Raw genomic sequence first — 24,926 nt, forward strand, 5'->3', positions numbered from 1 at the left:
TGTGGTGATCCCCCAACTATAAAATTACTTCATTACTTCTTCATAACTATGGCTGCTACTGTTATGAATTATATGTGATATGTAGGATATCTGATATTCAGCCCCCAAAGGGGTCATGATTCACAGGTTGAGAATCACTGACCTAGTGAGTTTGGGTTAGCTTGTGCTACATGAGACACATCTCAAAACAAAACAAAGAACAAAACCAATTCATTTTAGAGTCTTTTTCTTTGGGTCACTCCTGAAACTCAGTAGTTTCAGGTTGAGTTTCCTGTGAACTAATTTCTGAAGTCAAGATTCGAATGAAAGATATCTATGGGAATGCCCTTGCCATCCATATCTGTGAACAAAGAAGTAGGATTGGGCAGAGAAGTTGAATAGTCACTCAGCTGTAAATAAAACCTCCACCATGGTTAGGGATGTAGCTCAACAGTAGAGCTCTTGCCTAGCCTGAGAAAAGCTCAAGATCCGAACTCTAGAACCATAGAAACAAATGACTTTCAACGTTTTTATTTTCTTGAGAGCCTCATCTGAAATATTCTGTATAGAGCAGGCTAGCCTTAAACTCACAGAGATCCACCTGTTTCTTCATCCTGAGTGTTGAGATTAGAGGCTTGCCACCACCTCATTATTATGTGTGGTATGTGTGCCTGTGTCTGTGCATGTGAGTACAGCCTGCATTAAGATTAAAAGAGGGCATCAGATCCCCTGGGATCAATATGACTGTAGAAATTGAATCCCAATCTCTGCAAGTGCAGAGAGTCCTTAAGGACCATCTCTCTAGCCCCTTTTCAACCCATTTTTACTTTCATTTAAAAAGAAAGGGTTTGTTTTAGATTTAGTTATTATTTTACACATATATATGTATATAAATATACATACGTGTGTGTGTGTGTGTGTGTGTGTGTGTGTGTGTGTGTGTGTGTGTGTGTGTACCATGTGCATGCCTGGTGCCATCAAAGGTCAGAAGAGGGCTTCAGATCCCCCAGTGCCTGGTGCACCATGTGGGTGCTGGGAATCAAAACTAGATCATCTGTAAGAGCAACAACTACTCTTGACTGCTGAACTAATTCTCCAGCCCTCTTCAACCCATTTTAAGGGAAACTTTCAAAAAGAGATATTTCAGCCAAGTAATGGTACCCACCTTTAATCCCAGCATTCAGGAGGCAGAGACAGACAGATCTCTGATTTTGAGACCAGCATGGTCTACAAAGTGAATTCCAGGACAACCAGGGCTACACACCTTATGGTTGTGATTGCAGAACTATGTCACCATTCCCAACCATTTTTGTCCCCCTCCCAGGACCAGACCTGAGGCGTCACCCATGCTAGACAAGTGTGTGTATGCTCTCTCTTGCAATTAGGACTGAGCCCTCACTCTAACCATTTTTACTTACAAACCCTAACCTTCTTCTGGCCCCAAAAGGTACTGCACATAGGTGGTACACAGACAGATGTAGGCAAAACACCCACACATAAAATGAAATAAAATAATTAAGAAATGAAAAACAGAACCAAAACCAAAACAGGGTATATGGCTTCAGAGGCATGACACCTGAGGTTGACCTTTGGCCTCTACAGGCAACATTACATTCATATATACATGAACACAAAACCAATAAAGTTTAAAAAAAAAAAAAGCCTGACCTAACCATGGTATTGTAATTACTGTTCTATTGCTGTGAAGAGACACCATTTAATTGCTTACTGTCTCAAAAGTCAGTCTGTATCCATCATGGCAGGGGACACAGCAGCAGGCAGGCATGGCACAGGAACAGTAGCTAACAGTTTACATTCTGGCATCCTGATCCAAATGTTAGAGAGAGAGAGAGAGAGAGAGGGAGAGGGAATGTGAGAATAATGTAGGCCCAGATCCAATGACAACAATGCCACACCTCTTAATCCTTACCAAGTAGTTCCACCAACTATGGACCAAACATTCAAATATATGAGTCTATGATGTCATTCTCAATCGAACCACCACCATGTGATGTCCTTTTAAGCATGTGCCAGCTTCTCCACCTAGATGCCAGCCATCACAAAGAAGCGAATAAACCTCTTGCCTTCATAATTGCCTAGTCTCAGGTGTTACTTTGGAGGAAAGGGACAGGAGGCACCCTACACAAGGACTTTACCACTGATTTCAACCCCCAGTCCATGTATTCTGTTATGACAACACAAACAGATGAACACAGTAGTGTAACCCTGGGCCAGTCTTACAGGACAAAGAGGGGTTAGGTTGGTCAAAGGGATAGAGATGGGGGACAGGATAGAAACTGGACCTCCTAGGACAAGGGAACAAGGAATAGAGTAAATGCTACTGTATTATTTTACATTTGTTTACTTTGTATATACTTCTGTACATACAACACATGTATATGGTTGTATATCAGTGTGTAGTCAGTGTCACTTTCTTGGAGAGCCACCTTGTTGGCTATTCACACTTCAGTGCTTTCCATGCAACTCACTGTGTAGTTAGTTCATCCTAGCCTGGAGTACCTTTTCTTTCAATCTCTCCAGTGCCACGATTACAGGCATGTACCATTATGCCCTACTCCCTTTTTTTTAATCCTACATGATATGAAATTATCTGATACTGTACTGCATATCAATTTCCTTTTCTGCTTTGGATTTTACACTCTCTGAGGAGACAGACTCATTCATTTCTCCAGCAGCTAGTAAGTTCTTCAATATATTTGTTGCCTATGTTCAACTGAAAATCTTGTTTATTTCTCAAACTCTACTAACCAAATTGGAACCCACACAAAGATGGAAGGAGGGAAGGAATTTCACAAATCTGTCCTCTCTCTTTCTCTCTCTCACACACCCACGCAGGCACTCATGCACGCACGAATTATAAAATAAAACATACGTTTTTTAAAATGATGTTAGAACCAGCAAGAGGCTAAGTGGTTAAAATACTCGCCAAGTAAGCCTGTGAAATGAGTTCTATCCCTCGGGCCCAAGGTGGGAAGAAAATGGACTCTGACCTTCACACAACGATTGCCAAGTGTGCCCCCTCATAAATAAATATAATTTTTTTTCAGGTGTGTTAAAATAGTAAGTACTGCTCTAACTTTACGAGAAGCTAGGGACTACAAAGATTAAACAAGTACTTGGGAACAAACAAAAAGTCATGGCCTCTCCAGTCCCGAAATCTGGCAATCAAGTTGTTGCTTTGTACGAAATGAGGGAAACCTCGTCCACAAAATCAACACCCAAACAAATGCTGTCCACATAGGAGAATGGCAGCTAGAATTGCCTAGTCCCGTGGCTTGTTCCTGGACAGCATGACTCGGAATTGCCCTCATTAACCTGGAACAACCCCTCAGGGTCAGTACACTAAGTACACCAGGTACTGTTTCAGACTTGACACGGTAAGATCTGCCAGGCTTGGCAGCAGGCGCCAGAACCTGCGGGGCTCAGCACGGGGCAGGTCACACGACGACCACGACGGACGGACAGGGACAGTTACATAATTAACCAGCTCCTGAGCTTCCCTCCCGCTGCAGGGCGGGCCTCGCTAGCCCAGGCTCCAGACTCGGCCGGGAAAAGCTCCAGACAGCAACCAGGACTGTGGGTGAACTCAGCAGGAGGGAGGCACGAACATTACATAAGTGCGCAGGCGCGTGGGCAGCAGCCCTGGGCGCGTGCGTCAGTCTGGCGTCAGCCTGGCGTCATGGGATGGGGGGTGGAGGGGGTAGAAACGAGTGGAAGGGGCGTGTCCTATTGCCCAGTGGGCCCTCGGATTGGCTGGGAGGTGCAGGAGCCCTCCCGCCGGGCGGGCTGAGGGCGGCGCCTCGGGCCCGGTGCCGGCGTTGGCTACCGGCTTCTCGGAGACGATCATGGCAGCTCGGGCCGGTCAGAGGGCGCTGGCCAGGGTGGTGTCGGGGTGCCGTCCGAAGTCGACCACCGTGGCGGAAGCAGCAGCGCGGGGGCCTGCGCGTAACATCAGGTAGCGAGCGGAGGTTTTCCGGGCGGCCGGCGCGGGGCGGGCCTGTGGCCGGGTCGCTGACCTTAGACTAGGCGCGGGGCTCGGCCGGGCCGGGAGAACTGGGGTGCGGCGCTCGGCCGGCCGGCCCGCGTGCACTTCGTGTTTTCGGGGTGAGTCAGCGACTAGAGGCCGTGGGAGCAGCTGAGAAGCAGCCGGGCCGCCTCCTGAAGTGGCCCGCGGGGGTCGGGAAAGTTTTTAACTGCGCCGACGTAGACGGCTCCCGGAGCCGTGGGAGGGAATGCGTGTCCTGGCGGTGAACCGCCTGGCTGGCAGACGCTTTCTCACTTGCCGCCCAGTTCTTTGACTCCGGCCACTCGGCCCTCGAAAAGTGAAACGCAGCCAACAAACAGGACCTGTTGGGTTTTTCTTGTTTGTTTTGTTTTGTTTTTTTTAACTTAGCTGTAACTTAGAGGTCCTGTAACCTTGAAGGTGGCTCTGCCTTCAGTGTTTTCCTGGTTGGCTCACTTACGGGGGTGAGGGGCTGTTGAGGAGACCTGAAGGGTATTGTAAGTTTACTATGTAGTTTTCTGTTACGGATAATACTGTAACAAATTGTTCTCAAAAATTAAAATTTTCTGGGCGTGGTGGTTCACACCTGTAATGCCGGCAGTGATGCTAAGGTAGGAGGATCGCTGTGAGTTCTAGACCAACTCAAGCTACAAAATGAGATTCTGTCTCAAGACCAAAAAGCAAACTTGATAGGTATATTTTACGGAGGAGAAAGCACAAATCTTGCTGAGCTCCAGGAGATTTCAGTTGAAGACTTTAAAATAGCAACAAAGAGGCGGGGCCTGGTACTTGAGGATGCCCTGGTCTGCATAATTAATTCCAGACCAGTCAGAACGACATGGTGAGATCCTGCCGAACAAACAAACAAAAAAGTATCAGCAGTGCTCCACCTCCAAACCCCACAGAATTATTTGTTGAAACTAAAGTGAAATCAGATAGTTTATCTTCAACACATAGCTTTCCAAGCAGGACATAACCTCCTCATACTTCAGATCTGCTTATATTACTCATTAAATGCCAGTTTGCTGTTTGTCCTTAGGATGTCCAGACCAGCCTGGGAAGTATTGAGAGACTGGATCTCAAAAAAAAAAAAAAAAGGCAACAAAAATGGTTTGTGAATAGATAAAAGTCATATCAGCTTGTGTTCTGCCCTTTATTACAATAGGTTATTTGAAAGAATAGTTTTCGGATATTAGTAATCAAAACTGTGTTTGCAGTGTGTTTCAGTATTCATTTGCTGGTTAACTTCATGAGCAGCTAATTGTGTGGCTCTCCACGTTGCAATTCTAGCCTCTAAGGGCAGGTGAATGGGAGGTGCCATGAACATGTTAACCAGCTCTACTACTTAGCTCTATACGCCTACCCCTTAGTAATGTGTGAAAATAGATGTGTTGTGTAACCAAAACAGGCATAGTGATCAGGAAATCTGTTAATGTTTTAAACATGAACAGTTTTCTTAAGAGTATGATCTCCAGAGGTGGTGGCAGGCAGCCATAGATAGCTACAGGGCATTAGTGAGTCCAGAAGACATTTATTTTGTATTGTCCTTCTTTAGCCTTTAGTTTTTAGGTTCTTTACTACCCGTTCTTCTGATGTGTTCCTCAAGCCTTGATGTGGGTGATACAAATGTCCCATTTAAGGCTGACTCAGTAGTCATTTGTGCTCGGTACTTTAGCTAGCTATGAGTTTCTGTATGCACTTCCACCCACTTGCGAAAAGAAACTTGTCTGACAGGCTGCATGTAGCAGTAGGCTGTGTGTATACATGTAAGTATTTAGAAAACAGTTTGACAACATGTTCATTTAGCAAAACAACAGTAATAAGTTCCATGCTAAGGCCTGTGACCTTCCAGATTCACAGTACTGGGCATGAATTTCTTCCTGTGGAGTAGGCCTCAGATCCAATCAGAAGAACACTCATTACCAAATAGTAGTCATGCCAGTATTGCACTATTGAGCACACTTTGCCTGCTAAGTTGATATTGTAGCTCACTGTATTCTCAGCTGGGTAATATTAGCGACTTGATCCATAACCTCCCTGCACTGTGAAAGTTTGCCATCAGTAGAGAGGAAGCTCCCAGCTCAGTTCCAGCTTGATCTTTCTATGTCTTGCAACTGTATAGTTAGTTTCCTCTTTGCTTATTGACTATATACATTTTGTGTGTGTGCACCCAGGGCTTCCTTTTAAATGAGGAGGGAACAGCATGCTATATGCATCTGACTTCTGTATGGGTTCTTGAGAACTGAGGTTCCCATGCTTGCATAACAGGAGCTTTACCCACTGGGCCATCTCTTCAGCCTGCAGTCCTGTTACTCCAGCCTGTCCTCCTGGCTTGTTACACCGCTCCTACATTGCTGTTGGTCTTCTCTGAGTTTGTTTTGTTTGAGACAGACTCTCATGTAGTCCAAGCTAACTTCAAACTCTTGTGTAGCCTTGGATGGCTTTAAGTCCCTGATCTCCCTAGTGCTGAAATTACAAGTGTGTGCCCCCTAAGCCTGGATGCTTGTTTGTTGGTTAGACAGTCGCCTTGTCTGGATCTTTCCCAGTGCTGGGATTTCGGGTGTGTACTGCTGTGTCAGTTAGTTTCTGTATACTGCTAAGCTCTTTCCCTGCCACCTGGAATCCCCCTCCCAACTTAGTTACATTATTTACATAGAATGAGCATGTTTCTATATTCACATTACCATTGAGCTATAGCCCCAACCCATTTTTATTTTGAGTCAGACTTTCACTAAATTTCCCAGGCTGGCCTTGAACTCAAGATCTTCTTGCCTTAACCTCCTGAGGATTACAGACCTGTGCCGCTAAGCAGTCCTACTTCTCATATAGCCACTACAACAAGACTTCCAGAACTTCCAGGGACACCTTATGTAAAGACTCTGATCATGACTCCACACCCATTTGTTTTTAGCACTTTAAGGAAAATTTGTGTTGTGTCTTTGTGTATATGTGTGTGGTGAGTGTGTGAGGGTCAGAGGACAATTTGGTGGAGTTGGTTCTCTCCTTTTGCCTTTACATGGGTTTCAGGATCACCGGGTTTTTAAGTTAATGTCTTTACCTGCAGAGCATTTTTGCTGATCCCCCGACTTTTATCTTTTTTTTTTTTTAACTTTGTGTGTATATGTGGGTCTGTATGAGTATGTACACATGAGTGTGGGTGCTGTCAGAGTCCAGAAGAAGATTCAGATCCTCTGGAGCAGGTCATTGTGAGCTGCCCAGTTTGGGTTCTGAAAACTGAACTCGGGTGTCTGTGGGAATAGTATATACTGTTAAAGGATGAACCATCTCTAGCCCACACATTTTTTTATTTTTTGAAGAGTTTTATTTTCAATTATGTTTCTGTATCTGTATGGAAATGTATGTGTGTGTGTACAGGTGCCCTTTGAATTCCTAGCTATGGTGTAATCTTTGAAAGGCTTATATTTGTTCTGTTTACTGTGATAATCTGTAGTGATTAGCAATCAAGCCCAGAATAAGAGCCTGTGTATATGTGGACTAAGAGCTTACCAGTATGTGGACCAATAGTGTTGAGTAGTATAAAATAGTTATTCAGTAAGCTTGTTAGATAAAAGTGAACAAAGCTAGAGATATAACTCAATGGTTAAGAGCACTGATGACTCTTCCAAGGTCCTGAATTCAATTCTCAGCTTACAACCATCTATAATGGGATCTGATGCCCTCTTCTGGCGTGCAGGCATACATGCAGGCAGGGCACTCATACATAAATCAATTTCTTAAAAGGGTGAACATAAGCATACTTGGCGTCTGACATAGGCTCACCTCAAACAGCTACCACTTTGTAACAGGATATACTGTAACACATGCATGCTGAAACAAATGATTAGGAAGTCAGAGGAGCAGCAACTCTGACAGCACCAGAATTCAGATCTGAAACTGAGATCTGATTTAGATCTCACTGGTGTGGCAGGAAACAACTTGGATGTTTCTGAGTGAACTGGGTAATAAATGGAGAATATAGAAGCAAGCCTATATGTGTTTTGCAGTACATAGCTGCCATCTGAAAGCCAGCTTCTGAGAAGATAACATTTGTTCCAGAAGCTTCTAACCACACTGTCAGTTGTTGTTTCAGTTTTATTCTTTTAATTTAAATTTACTCATTTATATTTTATGTATGTTGGTGTTGTACCTGCATGTAAGTCTGCGTGGGGTGTCGGATCCCCTAGAACTGGGGTTATAGACAGTTGAGAGCTCCCACATGAGTGGTGGGAATTGAACCTGGGTCCTCTGGAAGAGCAGCCAGTGCTCTTTTCCTCTGAGCCACCTCCCCAGTCCCTGTTCTAATTTTCTTTATGTTACTTAGAAGTTTATCTTTCTGAATCTATGCCTGTGTTTTCAGCACTACTCTAAAATTGCAAACTCTTCTGAAATATAATTGCTTTTTATAATGCCTGTATAGTTTGTGTTTAATTTTTGTCTTAAATATTATTGTTTTTAGATACTTAGCTTCCTGTGGTATACTGATGAACAGAACTCTTCCACTGCATACCTCAGTTTTGCCTAAAGAGATCTACGTAAGAACATTCTTCAAAATCACTGCGCCATTAGTAAATAAACGAAAAGAGTACTCAGAGAGAAGAATTATAGGGTTTGTATATAATAGTAATTTTATTAAGAGCACACATATTTTCTGTAGAGTGATATGCTGCTTTCTTTCTGGGTTATCTTCCTGTAGATCAAACTGCTTTTTGTAGGTTAATCTGTCCATAACCCTTGCTGCTTTATATATACTTATTGGATAAAAGTAACCTTGATACTTAAGGAAATAATTTATGATTTGCATCTTTGTTATTCCTTCATGATTGTTAGACTAAAACATATATGAAGATTCAAATTTGGTGTAATCCAAAATGCTTTTAAGACAGGAGTTTCTCTGTGTAGCCCTGGCTGGCCTTAAACTGAGATATCTGCCTGCCTCTTCCTTCTAAGTCCTGAGATTAATAAAGGTATGCAGCAGTACTGCCCCGCCCAAAATATCCTTTTGTAATTTAAGATTAATTATAATTTTATGGTGGGTTATAGTTTAACTGTGTCCAGGATCTGTTTGTTTATTTGGTTTTTTGAGACAGGGTTTCACTGTGTCACACTGGGTACCCTGGTACTTGCTGTGTTAGCTCAAAATGGGTTTGAACTCTTGGCAATTCTCCTACCAGAGCCTCTTGAGAGGATTGTAGTCTTGTGCTCCTATGTTTTCCTTGCCTTATGAGCAAGAATAATAAATATCTGGCTCCCAGGTTTTTACATATATTCAGAGTTTTATTGTTATTTGGTCATTGTCTTAGTTGCTGTTCTATTACTATGAAGAGACACCATGACCAAGGCAACTCTTAAAAAGACATTTCATTGGGACTGGCTGACAGTTTCAGAGGCTTAGTCCATTGTCACCATGGCAGCAGGTATGACAGGAATGGTGCTTTAGAAATAGAAATGGTTGAGAGCTACATCCCAGTTTGCAAGCAGAGAGAGCCTGGGTCTCTCAAAGCCTAACCCTAGTGACACTCTTCCTCCAATAAGGCCACACCTGCTCCAGTAAGGCTCCTTACCTTCTAATTGTCCAAATCCTTCTCAAATGCACCACTCGTGATGACTAAGCTTTCAGATATATGAGTCTGTGGAGACTGTAGTTATTGTGACCTCTTCCATTTGCATATTTACAGTCCTTTCACTTTCTCTATTGTTTGAACAGTGTGGTTCAGTATGTGTACCAAATGACTTATGACTGTTTCATTTATATTCTGTTTAAACTCATATTTCATAGAATCTGTTGTTAATATTATTTATTTCTCTTCTTAAGATACTCAATGCAAGAAATGTACGATGTAGTATCAGGAATGGAAGATTATAAGCATTTCGTTCCTTGGTGTAAAAAATCAGAAATAATATCTAGGAGATCTGGGTATTGTAAAACCCGATTAGAAGTTGGGTTTCCGCCTGTTTTGGAGCGATATACTTCAGTTGTAACCTTGGTAAAACCACATTTAGTAAAGGTAAGTTTATTTTTTGGTTTTGTTTTGCTTCAAAATTCTCTACATGTTTATTATACTAAGTGAGTTAAATAATATGTAATAGATTAAAAGATACTTCTAGTAAGAGGAGGGGGGAAAACCATTTATTATATTTCCTAATTATGTTAATTTATACAACATTAGCATTATTCTTTACAAATAGAAGTTGGAATAAAATTTGGAAATGAGAAGGTTGGGTTTTTTTCTGTTTTACTTCTGCTGATAACTACTGAATTATAAAACAGATCATTTGGAAATGAGAAATATTTTCATCTTTGCACTATTAAATTAGGATATGTTATTTTAAAAAAAGGATATGAGAGCACTTACCTGCAATCTTAACAGTAAAAGAGGGTCAGGCAAGTGGATTGTGAATTTGAGGCTAGAAAATAAAATGTAATTTATTTGTTAATTTTCAGCATATTACTTTACCACACACATTTTTCCCCCCTCCTGAAACAGGGTTTCTCTGTATTGCTTTGGAGCCTGTCCTGGAACTCACTCTGTAGACCAGGAGATCCACCTGCCTCTGCCTCCCAAATACTAGGGTTAAAGGCGTGTGTCTTCACCATCTCCAGGTTCAGTTTTTTTTTTTTTTTTTTAAGTTAGAGGAGAAGTGGTAAGACAGTGAAAGGCCAAAGAAAGTTAAAAGGAGCCAGGCTGTGGTAGCACACGCTTTTAATCCCAGCACTTGGAAGGCAGAAACAGGCGGATCTCTCTTGAGTTTGAGACCAGCCTGGTCTACAGAAAAGCAAGTTAAAAGAATAAATGTGGAGCAGCGAGATGGCTCAGTGATTAAGCTGCTCTTTCAGAGGACTTGGTTCAGTTCCTGCCAGTTCCTACAGAGTGGCTTGCAACTGTCTGTAGCTACAGTTCTAAGTGACCTGATGCCCTCCTCTGACTTCTGTGGGTACCAGGCATGTGTGTGGCGCACAGACATACAGACAGATGAAACAATTTTTCCTAGAAATGTGTACCAGCTACTTTATGAACATGTCAGCCATTTCAGAGTGATGACATAAGATATATGTTATTTTCCAACTTAAAGAAACATGGCGTAGTATATTACTGTTCATGATCACCTGTAAGTAGAACTGAAAATGAGGTTTTTAAAAACCACTTCCTGAGGTAGGTGGTTTGCCCAGTTGGTAAAGAACTTACTGTCAAGCATAAGGACCTGAGTGTGACTCCCCAGCACTGAGAGTGGTGTTGTGTGGAATGTGATCCCCAGTCCTGGAAGGCAGAGGCAGCTGGGTCTCTGAAGTTCAGATGGACAGACCGAGGTTCAGGGAGGCTGTTTTACTTCCTTATGGCTGTGTCCGCTCACCTGACATGAAATGGTGTAAGGGAAGAGGAAGTCATTCTGGCTCACAGTTCAAGTGACCTTACCTTGTGTCAGAGAAAACATGGCAGCTGGTGAAGTCATGGCAGCAGAAGCTTGAGGTCCATGGGCCACACAGCTTCTGCAGTCAAGAATCACGTCAATGGATGCTGGTGCTTCACTTTCTCCTCCTTATTCAGTACAGGACACCAGTTACGGGACTCATGCTGCCCACATTTAGGGTGGGCCTTCATGTGGACCTAATCCCATAATCCTCTTTAGATGTGCCAGAGATTTGTCTCCAAAGTGATAGTACATCACAGAGACCCTGTCTCAAAAAGATGGCTAGTGATTGAGGAGGACACCTGTGGTCAACACACATGAGCAAGTACATCCCACACACACTGTTCCGTTGGTAAAGGAGTGAAACCCAATATGGCTCAGTAGCATAGTGGGTGAGCACATGAGAGAGAGAACAGCTGACAGTCTGTTCCTAGAGGAAGAGAAAATGGCTAACCTTGTAAGAAGTTGTTACTCCTTGTACCAAGCTACTAAGCAACTTCATCTCTTGTATTCTGAGCTGATAGAGAGAATTACTTTTCAAGGAAATAAGCCCCAGTCATGGTAGATTCCTGCTCATATGAAAAATATTTTTTTCTTTTTTTCTTTCCATTGTTCTAGGCGTCTTGTACTGATGGGAAACTTTTCAATCATTTGGAGACTATTTGGCGTTTTAGCCCAGGTCTTCCTGGCTATCCAAGAACTTGTACCTTGGATTTTTCAGTAAGTCTCTTATAAAGTTCTTGTTTATAGCTTTCAAGGGTCTCTTCTATCTTTCTATCATGTGGGTCCTGGAAATTAAACTCAGGTCATCAGGTTTGATGTTAAGTGCCATCAAGCCATCTTGCCAGCCCCAATTTATGCTTTTTGCTTTGTTTTGTTTCAGGCAGGGTTTTGCTTTGTAGCCTAAGCTGGACTGCAGTTTACTGCATAGCTTGAGCTGACCTCAACTTCATTATTATCCTTCAACCTCCTGAGTGCTAGGATTACAGCAGATACATCACCTATAGCTAATAATGCCCTTTTTTGGTTGTTTGTTTTTTTTGTTTTTTTTGTTTTTTTTTAAGACAGGATCTGACTGTAGCTCTGGCTATCCTAGAACTCAGCTTATTGACCAGGTTGGCCGTAAACTTACAGAAATGTCTGCCTCTGCCTCCTGAGTGCTGGGATTAAAGGTGTGCACTATCACTGCCTGGCTCCAGTAGTTGTTTTCAGTGCAGGAAGTCATACTCATGTTTTCAAGATGGCTTAATTAGTGAACCAAAGTGTTACTTTAATTTTTATCACTAGGGCAGTGTGGATTCAGAAGTAGAAAAGCCACTGATTACACAGTATGTTCCTACATCTTTGAGTGTTTCAGATCCTCTTATGTATTGAGCTTTCTGCCAACAGCAAAAGCTGCAGAGATTTTTTTTTTTTTTTAAACTATAAAATGAAGACTGGGTAGATACCCTGATTAATCATCAAGTACTGGAAAACAGACCAGCCAAACCAAATACTTGTCATTTCACTGTGTTCAATACTAAAAACATTTAAGCCTTGTTAGATGTTTAATACGTTACATATTAGATGCAGAAATCAAATTCAAAAGAGACTGGGGGGCGGGTTGGAGGGATAGCTAAGTAGTTAAGAGCACTAATTGCTCTTCCAGGGGACCTAGGTTCAATTCCCAGCAACCACATGGTGGCTCACAACCATCCAGAGTGGGATCTAATACCTTCTTCTGGCATAAGGTCATATATGCAGATAGAGCACTTGTATACATAAAAAATAAATAAAAGAGACTCTAAGGACTGCTGGCAGGTGTGATGTTGCCCGCCCGCCTTTAATTCTAACACTGAGGATGCAAAGGCAAGTGATCTCTATGATCTTGGGACCAGTGTGGTTTACATAGCAAGTGCTTACATAGCAAGTTACGGGCCAGCCAAGACTGCATAATGAGACCCTGTATCATAAAAATAAATAAGTAAATGATCTAGAGACTCCTATTGTCTTGTTCATATCACTTTTTATAGGCAGACTTTTCTGTCCCGCCAGCCAATTCCTATATAACTAACTACACAGAGACTTACTATTAATTGTAAATGTTCAACCAATAGCTCAGGCTTGTTACTAGCTAACTCTTACAATTTAAATTAACCCATTTCTGTTAGTCTATATGCTGCCCTGAGGATCATTTACCTCATCTGTGTATGTACTTTCCATCCTGCTTGTTCTACGACTCATGGCATTACTTGGTTCTCCAACTCCAGCATCCTTAGTCTGGTTCTCCTTGACATATTCACACAATGTAAATGAATATTAACACATTTCCCCATTTTTGTCTAAATAAAAAGAAAGGTTTTAACTTTAACATAGTAAAATTATGTACAACAAAAACAGTTATCAAGTAAATTATAGTTACAGTATTCAGTCCATTTGTACTTGGCATATTTAAAGAGAATATTGTATCTTATCTTTGTGAGTTTAAATATTTATACTTAATTTACCTTGTTTTATAACTAAGGAAAACTTTAAATCTATTAGTCTAATTCTCTCAAAGACCCCAGAAGGGTCTTTTTATCTAACAACAAGGACATCTGGCTGCCTCGACAATCACCAAAGTTCTTCTGTAATGTTGGGGCATCCAACTTGGCCTAAAGGCCTAGTATATGTGACAGACAAAAAAAAAAAAAAAAAAAAAAAAAAGCACAAAATTTTTGAAGGATTGTCCTACCTTGTCTTGGCAAAGTTTGGTAGTCATTTTTGTTTGTTTGCATCCTGCTGGTCCAGTTTGGACAATATACTATCAGCAATTGAGGAAGGCAGTTTCTTTGCCTAAATGACTAGCTTTTGCCATAAAGAAAACAAACTCCATATGGAGTTTCTTCATGCCTTCTCATCTTCTCTGAAGTAGATTGGTGCTGCCAGGAGCAGACATGTCTCATTGTCATGAGAAGCCTTAGGTTACTAAAACAACTTAAATGCCATATTCCATAGATCTCTTAAGTGTCTGAAGAGTACCTGTCTATCTAAAATATATCTCTGTTTGACCTTGAAAATATACCTAACATGACTATAAATTTGACTATTATAGATGACTATTAATCTTTATTTCTTAATTATATATTACATTTTTTAATGAGCTGCATAAACACAATACCCTAAATAAGAGTTTAGGGTATACATACATTATTGTAACACTACCAAAAGCCATACAAATGTAAAATATTTTGAGATTAATAGTTGTTTTTTTTTTTTATTAAAATAGATTCAGTAATCTATTTTTGCTATCATTCCTATATCATATCCTATTTTTCCCTCTACAAAGAGATCTTTGAATTTAACACTTTTGTTAACTTTTTTTGACTATGACCATTAACAACTTACAAACAATTCCCCTAAATAATGACAAACATTTCATAATGCATTGAATAACCAAAACCTACTCATACCCCATTTCTTGAGAATGTGGGCATCATTCTTTAGACTACTTCCTGTTTTGGGGAGGCACCGGTATTTTGGGGAGAAACCTTGAGAAAATCAAGATAGTGGTTAAGTCTTGGCTGAAGTATTCGGTGAGGCTGGACTATCTCAGCCAGCAGCCTTGAAGCTGTTCTAGATGTAGACCTCTAAGGAAGCTGCAATGAGGTGCTCTGAGATGTTGCATTATCTGGACCATCCATTTTTATTGGTGTCTAGTCCCTGTGTTCTGAAAATACACAAACTTTAATGGTAACATACATAACTGTATTTACAAGTATAGGCTGTATTGTACACAAGTTAGCTGAATACGATATTTTGTTTTATGTTTGACCAAGTAAAATATATGTTGTGTGTTTTGTAGTATTTCTTGGTTTATACCTTTATGTCTGAAGCCATGATTTTCAGGGGGTCTTCCTCAATCAAACCTGGTCCATACCAACCTGGAATGAATCCACAGCTTCTCATTTCCTATGGAAATAAATGCATAACCTCACCCTCAAAGCAACACACCTTTTGACTTCAATTTGAAGTTAAGATATTTTTAAAATATATTGGTTATATTGGTTGTTTAATCTAAGCAATTGTTTATGAGCAGCTGTCATTTGTTCATCAATTAAGAGACAACATAATGACATATAGGATCCAGAATCTCTGTGTGCTTTCTATCTTTACTTGGCTTATTTTTTTTATTACTATTATTTTACTCTGTTTTTTGCTTTTTTTTTTTTTTTTTTTGTTTCCAAGACAGAGTTTCTCTGTAGCTTTAGAGTCTGTCCTGGAACTTGATCTGTAGACTAGGCTGGCCTTGAACTCACAGAGATCCACCTGTCTCTTCCTCCAGAGTGCTGGGATTAAAGGTACGTGCCACTCCTTTTTTAAGGACTTTATTATTTTTAAACTATTTTTAATCTATGACTGTATACTTTTCTCTTTTCCTCCTAAATCTGTATGCATTGTATGCATTTTTAAACCCATTGTAACCCATTTTAGAGGTTTCTTTTGTCTGACTATCTGTATTGTTTTCTGTTTTCTGTTCACATGAGACGAATGTTAAACTGCTATGTCAGCTGCCAACACTGCTCAGTTAGTGAATGGCAGGATATGTGTCTTTGTACTGCAGCCAGCATGAGAGACTAGGAAGCTGTGTTCAGCTGTATTTTTGTGAGTTTAGAATTTTTTTTCAACTTTCTTAGGTCTTAATGTGGATGTAGGTTCCAGCTGTTTGGGTGTTCCACCAGCCAAATAACCGCACAGACTTGTTATTAATTATAAATGCTCTGCCAGTAGCTCAGGTTTGTTACTAGCTAACTCTTACAATTTAATCCATTTCTACTCATCTGTGTGCTGCCCTGGTCTCCTTTATCTCATGTGTGTACTTCCCATCCTGCTCCCTCTGCCACTTGTGGTGTCCCCTCTCAGTTCTCTGATCCACCCTTCTCCCCAGTGTCCTTTTAGCCTGGTTCTCCTGCCTAACCTTATCCTGCCTAGCTATAGCCTAACCTTATCCTGCCTAGCTATAGCCTAACCTTATCCTGCCTAGCTATAGCCTAACCTTATCCTGCCTAGCTGTAGTCTAACCTTATCCTGCCTAGCTGTAGCCTAACCTTATCCTGCCTAGCTATAGCCTAACCTTATCCTGCCTAGCTGTAGTCTAACCTTATCCTGCCTAGCTGTAGCCTAACCTTATCCTGCCTAGCTATAGCCTAACCTTATCCTGCCTAGCTGTAGTCTAACCTTATCCTGCCTAGCTATAGCCTAACCTTATCCTGCCTAGCTGTAGCCTAACCTTATCCTGCCTAGCTATAGTCTAACCTTATCCTGCCTAGCTATAGTCTAACCTTATCCTGCCTAGCTATAGTCTAACTTTATCCTGCCTAGCTATAGTCTAACCTTATCCTGCCTAGCTGTAGTCTAACCTTATCCTGCCTAGCTATAGCCTAACCTTATCCTGCCTAGCTATAGTCTAACCTTATCCTGCCTAGCTATAGTCTAACCTTATCCTGCCTAGCTGTAGCCTAACCTTATCCTGCCTAGCTATAGCCTAACCTTATCCTGCCTAGCTATAGCCTAACCTTATCCTGCCTAGCTGTAGTCTAACCTTATCCTGCCTAGCTATAGCCTAACCTTATCCTGCCTAGCTATAGTCTAACCTTATCCTGCCTAGCTATAGCCTAACCTTATCCTGCCTAGCTGTAGCCTAACCTTATCCTGCCTAGCTATAGCCTAACCTTATCCTGCCTAGCTATAGCCTAACCTTATCCTGCCTAGCTGTAGTCTAACCTTATCCTGCCTAGCTATAGCCTAACCTTATCCTGCCTAGCTATAGCCTAACCTTATCCTGCCTAGCTGTAGCCTAACCTTATCCTGCCTAGCTGTAGTCTAACCTTATCCTGCCTAGCTATAGTCTAACCTTATCCTGCCTAGCTGTAGCCTAACCTTATCCTGCCTAGCTATAGCCTAACCTTATCCTGCCTAGCTATAGCCTAACCTTATCCTGCCTAGCTGTAGTCTAACCTTATCCTGCCTAGCTGTAGTCTAACCTTATCCTGCCTAGCTGTAGTCTAACCTTATCCTGCCTAGCTATAGCCTAACCTTATCCTGCCTAGCTATAGTCCAGTTAGCTTCTTTATTAAACCAGTCACAGTGATATACATTCACACATTATAAAGGAATATTCCATAACTTTTGCTGTAATAAATTTAAGCCATTTCTAACTGCCTTCCCATTTGTAAATGAGTTTTCTCTGTGCCTGTAATTCAGTCATTAAATTATAGGAAATGGTGATTTAGCATAAATGTCACACTAATTTTTCAGCTCATGAGTTACTTTCATTAATGAGAGTCAGGACATACTTCTGAATTACTTCCAGTAATGAGAGCCAGGGCATACCTCTAATTCTAGCACTGTTGAGGCTTAGTCAAGAGGATCACAAGTTGAAGGTCAACTATAGCTGTACAGTTAAACGTTCTCAATTTTTTTTTTTTTTTTTTTTACTAATTATCCCCTGTATGATGTCCTGGTTACAATCTAAAAGTTGGCATTAATAGGACAGTTGGTAATTTGAACAGTCTACCCTTTAGATCATAGCATTTATTTCCTAGCAACTGGTGGTTTTCTGATTTTGAATAACTATACTGTAGCTATATAGTTATAAGACAGGAAACTTTGGGGTGATGAGTATGTGAAAGTCCTTATATTGTTTCTGCTACTTTATTTTCTTTTTACAAATAGAAGGTTATTTTATTACATTTTCATTTATTGTGTGTGTGAAAGGCAGAGAACAACTAGAGGGAGTCAGTCATCTGCTTCCACTATGCAAGTCCTGAGGATGAAAGTGAGGTCATCTGGCAGCGGGTGCTCTTACCCACTGAGCCATCTCAGCACATATGAAAGTTAGCTGGGCAGTGGTGGCATGTGCCTTTAATCCCAGCACTTGGGAGGTAGAGGCAGGTGTCTGTGAGTTTGAGGCCAGCATGGTCTACAGAGAGAATTCCAAGATAGCCAAAGCTATTACACAGAGAAACCCTAACTAGAAAAAACAAAACAAACAAAAATTTAAATTATTTCTTTTTTACAGCACTGGGGAGGCAAAGGCAGGTGGATCTCTCTGAGTTCCAAGCAAGCCTGGTCTATAGAGCTAGTTCCAGGACAGATTCCAAAACAATACAGAGAAATCCTGTCTGGGGGGGGGGGAGGCTGGAGCCAGACTTAGTAATGGTATAGGCCTATACTCCCAACTGCTGAGAAGGCTAAGTCAAGAAGATCATGAGTTAGATATCTGCACTCAGTGTGTTTGAGTCTGGCCTAGACGACTTAGTGAGAGGTCCCAGTATAAAGGGAAAAGGTTAGGACTTAGGATGTGTCTCACTGGAAACTCTAGATTTAATACCCAGCATTGCAGTCAGTTGATAGAGGAAAGTTAAAGTATTTTATAATTTTATAAAACTGTTGTTTACAGTAACTGCCTTAAATTCTATCCAGAACAACAGAATACTAATAAAGTTCTGACTCTTTGGCTGCCTGGTTTGTGGATGACATGCCTGTGCTTACACAGGCCATATCTACTCCCTTCTGTTACTTCATAGGAATGAATGGTAACTGTCAGAGCAGTCACTTCTGTTTCCTTTTGTGGAGAAGGCTGCATGTAAAGCCAAGTGTGTTGATAAGAAATCAGAATAGTTTTGGCAAGATTCGGAGACTTGAGTTCAGTTGCCAGCCAGGACCTACATGGTGGAGAGAGAACTTGTTCTAGCAGATTGTCCGCTGACCTCTACGTATGCTCTCCTAAGCTGGCATGGTGACTCAAATGATAAAGGCAGGTGTAGTCAAGACTGATAACCTGAGTGAGTTCAGTCCCTAGGATGTGGTGAAAGGAAGGTTGTCCTCTGACTTCCATTGCATGCCATTGTGTAACTGTGCACATTCACACATACACTAACATTCACACTTACACTAAAATAAATGTGAAAGGTTTTTTGGGTTTTTTTTTTTTTTTTTTTTGGTTTTTCGAGACAAGGTTTCTCTGTATTTCTTTGGAGCCTGTTCTGGAACTAGCTCTGTAGACTAGGGTAATCTCGAACTCACAGAGATCTGCCTGCCTCTGCCTCCCTAGTGCTGGGACTAAAGATGTGTGCTACCAATGCCTGGCAAATGTGAAAATTTTTAAATTTTAATTTGGCAAAGCTATTCCCTGTCTTCTCCCTCTTACTACAGAAGCTAGTGAAACATTTTGCCCTAAAGTAAGGTTCCTTGATCTTATTTACTCAGGTCATTGTAAGAGCTGTTGTTAGTTACCGCAAAAAAGGATCCCACCTTCCAGTGGGTGCCAGATCTCCCCTGGAGGTAGCCCACACAACTGCACCTTAGATAGCCAGTTTATAGTCTGAACTCTCCTAACTAGAAATACAGCGGAAGAAATAGTTGCTTTGCCCTGTAGTGCTAAGGTTTGGGCAGTGTTTTGTGTTTGTTGGGCAGGTGTTTTACCACTGGGCTACATCACCAGACCTTTTAAAAAAGCCTTGCACTCACTCTAGCCCAGGCAAGACCTGAAAATGGATCTCTGGAGTAACTGGAATTGCAGGCCTATAGCACCATGGCTAGCTTTTTTGCTCAGCCCTTCTTTAGTTTTACAGCTCAGGCTGTCCTAAAACTTGCTTTGTATACTAGGCTGGTTTTAAATTCCCAGTACTCCTGCTTCAGCCTCCTGAATGCTAGGATTATAGAAATGTGTCATTATGCCTAGCAAATATGTGTGAAATAATTTTTAACATTTTCTTGCAGGTTTCTTTTGAATTCCGCTCGCTTCTGCACTCTCAGCTTGCTACACTGTTCTTCGATGAAGTTGTGAAACAAATGGTAGCTGCCTTTGAAAGAAGAGCATGTAAACTGTATGGTCCAGAAACAAACATACCTCGGGAGTTAATGCTTCATGAAATTCACCATACCTAACGGGAAAATAAGAACTGGCACCACCTACTTTTGACTAGTTCGTTCACTTTCAGGAAGTCCTCCTCACGGTCCACTCAGAAGTCAGGAAGCATTTGTTAAGCCTGCCTTAATCCTAAGCCCACTTGCTCCATTGAAAATGTGTGCATTGAATATGGACCCTCTTGTACATAGAATTATTTCTTCTTCAATCAAGTGTAACTCAAAGGAATGTGTACATTCACAGGTTCTGCTCTTGTAATAGTGGCTGTCATCACCGTTACTAGGATACTGCATCCCTTATTTGAGTGGGAAGTGAAACTAACACATCTTTTAATTAATTCCTTATGTGAAAGGTTAGCTGAGAAACAATATGTGTTATATTAACCCTATCATGTTTAAGTTATTAGGTTCAGGTTATTTGTAACTTATTGTTATTGGGCCTGCCATATGGCTTAGGATATTTGAGTAATCATATATTTAAGACTTTGATTTAAAGTACTGCTAATGAAGTCTTAGCACTTTGATATTTTTAGTTGTGCTTATGGGTAGCAGGAAATAATTCAGTGTAGTTGGGAATTTGCTCCTAGATGCACTGAGTAGGTTTTTGTTGTTTTTTTTTTGTTTTTGGTGAGTGGTCCAGAGCTCCAAGCTACTTTTCTAAACATTTGAAACCTTCCCTCAGGTGCTTTGTGTGCACTTTCAAAATGCTAATTTAGTGTCAAAATTTTGTCTGCCGCTATAGGCAGCATATAAATAGTTAATGAATATGCCTCCATCACTGCATATCCCATTTTCTATTTATTGTGCATATTCACTTTTGATAATATTCTAAACTGATATTTTTTTTTAAACAAATCAATGTAGGTGCTGAAGTCGTGACTTAATAAAGTTAATTTGTTTATTTTTGTATAGTGACTTTGATTATTTACATCTTTTCTGTATTGTTTCAATATCTATTCTGAAAGATGGCCTAGTTTGTGGCCCTGTTGCTGTTGTAAACACCATGAGCAAAAGCCCTTGTGAGGAATGTGTTTATTCAGCTTACAGGTCACAAGGGCAGGAGCTAGAGGCAGGAACTGAAGCATGGACTGGGAGTGCTGCTCCTGGCTTGTTCCCAGGCTCTCATTCAGCTGGTTTTCTCGGACTATGAAGACTCACCTGCCTGGGAGTGACACCATCCATAGTCACTCGGTCCTCCTACATCAAATATCTGTCAAGAAAATGTCTCGCATACGTACTCAAAGGCCAGTCAGATGTCCACAATTCTTTAACTGATACTCCCTCTGCCCAGGTGACTAGGTGTGTCAAGTTGACAACCATAGCAACATATCTACAGTACTATAGAACTTCATGTCTTAAAAATAGTTTCATGGGGTTGGAGAGGCGACTTGGAGCTTGAGAGCACTAGCTGCTTACTCTTCCAGAGGTCTTCAGTTCATTTCCCCACATGTGGTTCACAACCATCTGTAATGAGATCTGGTGCCCTCATCTGACCTGTAGGCAGACAAGTAGGCAGAACACTGTACAGGGGGGCTGGAGAAATGGCTCAGTGTTTAAGAGCACTTCAGGAGAACCCAGGTTCAATTCCCAGAACCCACATGGCAGCTCACAACTGTTTAACTCCAGTTCCAGGGGATCTGACACCCATGGCAAAACACCAATGCACATAAAATTTAAAAATAATAAATATAAAATTTCTTTCATGGGTGCAGTATTTGTCCTTGATTTGGTCCTCAGCACTTGCCTAAACAACAAAAAACCTTCTATAGAGGCTGACTAAACTCATTCTGTCTTTAATCAGTTGTCATCTCCCCTCCTTTCGCTCTGTACTAAGTCACCTCTTCCTACTAAACTTGTAGTCATGATGCTTTCAACTTTACACAGTGCTTGTGGGAGTTTGCTCAGTAGTCTGTATGTGTTGTCCTCTTAGGCCCTGGCTGTGCAGGAACTCATGCTATCTACTCACAAGGCTTACTCTTGCTTTTAACAAGTGAAACAGGCTCTTCCCACTTGCACATGTCAAGAGAAAAATGCCCCATGCATTTGATTGGGGTATCTGGTTCGTTTTGGTGGGGTATCAGGCAGGCCTGGGATTCACTTATGTGACACAGGAGATGTTCTCATGACTGAGGCTGTGGACCGGCTTCCCAAATACTAAAAGTATAGGTGTGAGCCACCATCCCTGTTTGTGTTCTTTTGTTATTTTATGTTCTTGGTGTGTTTGGGTGCATGTGTGCATATGGTCCTCTGCAGTTGACATTGAATGTCTCTCCAGAGGGCTCTTCATGCTATTGTGACAGAATCTGGAACTCACTGATTCCAGCTAGTCGAGCTAGACAGAATGTCCTAGGATACCTGTCTTTCCCTCTCAAGTGCTGGAATTAGAGATGCTGTCTTCCCTGCCTGACTTTTTACATGCATGTTAGAGATAGGAATGTTGGTCCTCATGTATGTATTGCTAGCATTGTATGTTTCAAACCATCACGCCAGCCCTGTAGGGAGCATACTACTAATACTACATCCTACTGCTATTTTGCTAAATAGACACTTTGTCAGATCGCCTTCTACATACTTGTTTTTTACCTATAGACGTGTGCCACTTTTCATCACAGCAACTTGCTTTTTTTTTTTTGCCATGGGTGGTGATGAGTGCAGACTCATAACTTCAGAGAGCTGAGAATAAGTGACTCCAGTGCTCTACCCTAAATGGGGCATCTGTATTATCCACTCCAAGGCTTTAGTGAACATCTTGCTAAAAAGAGTGGAAAGACGGTATGAGCTTGGAGATGGGGAAGGATGCTGAATGTCTGGGCAAGACATGATTTGCACTCAGGAACTCAACTGCACAAGTTGAAGGACATCCACATTCCATCATGGGTGGGGAGGGGCTCCTGACAAACTATTGGTAACTGATGATTGCAGAGAGGGGCCTTCATTTTCTTCACTGTGTAGCCACTGGTAAGCTGCTCATGATCCAGTAAAAAAGTAAAAAACTCCCTAAGCTGTATTTATGCAAGCAACCTTAAGTAAACTCTGGGTCACCAAAACTATGCCAGAGAGGTGCAGGGGAACAACCACTTGTTAGAAGATTTCATGGAAAAGATAGGGAGTGAGAGGGTAATGGGGATTGTTATATGCATGTATGCAATCCCAAAAGGGCTGGAGAGATGGCTCAGAGGTCTGAGAACTGGCTGCTCTTCCTGAGGACCTGAGTTCCATTCCCAGCAACCACATGGTGACTCACAATCATTTGTAGTGAAATCTGGTGCCCTCTTCTGACCTTCAGGATACATGCAGGCATACATGATAGATAAAAAGTCTTTAAAAATTAAAAAATTGTTTCCAAAAAATGTATGGTGGGAGACTCCTGGAAAAAAATGGACTACATGCATACACATCTCATCCCAATCCCATTCTACTGCAAAATTCCTTACATTTTCTTCCTAGGATTCTGTGGACAATGCCTTGGAAATGCTGACTTAACATGTTTGAGAGTAGTTCATTCAGTCAATATAAGTGAATCTAAAACAAGCTTTTACTTTGTTTTTATTTTATATGCATTGGTGTTTTGCTTGCATGTATGTGTGAGGATGCCAGATACCCATGTGGCTCCCAAAGGGAGGGGCACTATCAGGAGGTATGGCCTTGTTGGAGAAAGTGGGAGTGGGCTTTGAGGTCTCATATATGCTCAAGATACCTGTAAGGCGTAAGGATTGTCAGCTACTTCTCTAGCACTGTGGCTACCTACATGCAGTTATGTCTCACCATGATGATAATGGACTAAACCTCTGGACTGTAAGTGAGCCACCACAATTAAATGTTTCCCCTTGTAAGAGTTGCTCTGGTCATACTGTCTCTTCACAGCATAGAAACTCTAACTAAGAAACAGGCTTATAAGTTAAATTTTTGTTTTGTTTCTTGAGACAGGGTTTCTTAACAGTCCTGGCTGTCCTGGAATTTGGTTTGTAGATCAGGCTGACTTCAAACTCACTGAGATCCACCTGCCTATGCCTCTCAAATTCTAGGATTAAAGGTCTGCACTACCACCACCTGGCGGCTCTTGAGGTGGGGGGGGGCATGGTGTTCACATGCCACAGCACACATTCTAGTCTGATGACAAGTAGCAAATGCTTGCCTGTAACATTTAATATTGCCAGAGAATTGCTAATTGTGTCTGTATGTGTATATAAACTGGAAACCTTGTGGGATAGAGGAAGAATGGAAGAATAGACGGGGGTCTGACTTTTAAAGGGGTCCTTTACACCTGCCTGCAGACTAGTAGTCATGGAACCCTGGGCTGACCAGAGTACTGCCTGAGTGCATTTTACCAGGTGACAGGGGAGACGTGTGTGAGCTGATTTGTTTCTTTCACCTGATCCTTTTAGTTAGAACCCTTGCTGGCTGTAGTGTCTTGACTAGACCCTGAAGTCTTAGGGGCTGGTACCCAGTACCTGAAAGACCTCAGTATTTTGGGGCTGAAATGTAGTGTTCATTGAAGTATGTGATTCCCAGGACCTAACCCTTTTATTTTGTGTTGACCTAATTTATCTGTATAAGAGGCACTTACTCTCATACTCCAAAGCTTAACTCTATGGAAAGTAGGCTTTGTTTCAGAATTTGGATAATC

At 41.5% G+C, this 24,926-nt stretch overlaps 1 protein-coding gene across 1 annotated transcript; it reads left to right on the top strand.

Moving 5' to 3' along the window:
- The first annotated feature begins 3,781 nt into the window (after positions 1-3,781).
- On the top strand, positions 3,782-21,208 carry Coq10b (coenzyme Q10B). The gene is made up of 5 exons (XM_051190215.1): positions 3,782-3,955; positions 8,460-8,609; positions 9,816-10,008; positions 12,029-12,130; positions 20,153-21,208. The coding sequence occupies exons 1-5, from the start codon at positions 3,846-3,848 to the stop codon at positions 20,318-20,320; spliced, it is 723 nt and encodes a 240-aa protein (XP_051046172.1). The 5' UTR covers positions 3,782-3,845; the 3' UTR covers positions 20,321-21,208.
- Positions 21,209-24,926: the final 3,718 nt, after the last annotated feature.

The sequence above is a fragment of the Phodopus roborovskii genome, unplaced genomic scaffold, assembly GCF_943737965.1.
Source record: "Phodopus roborovskii unplaced genomic scaffold, PHOROB, whole genome shotgun sequence".
NCBI lineage: Eukaryota > Metazoa > Chordata > Mammalia > Rodentia > Cricetidae > Phodopus > Phodopus roborovskii.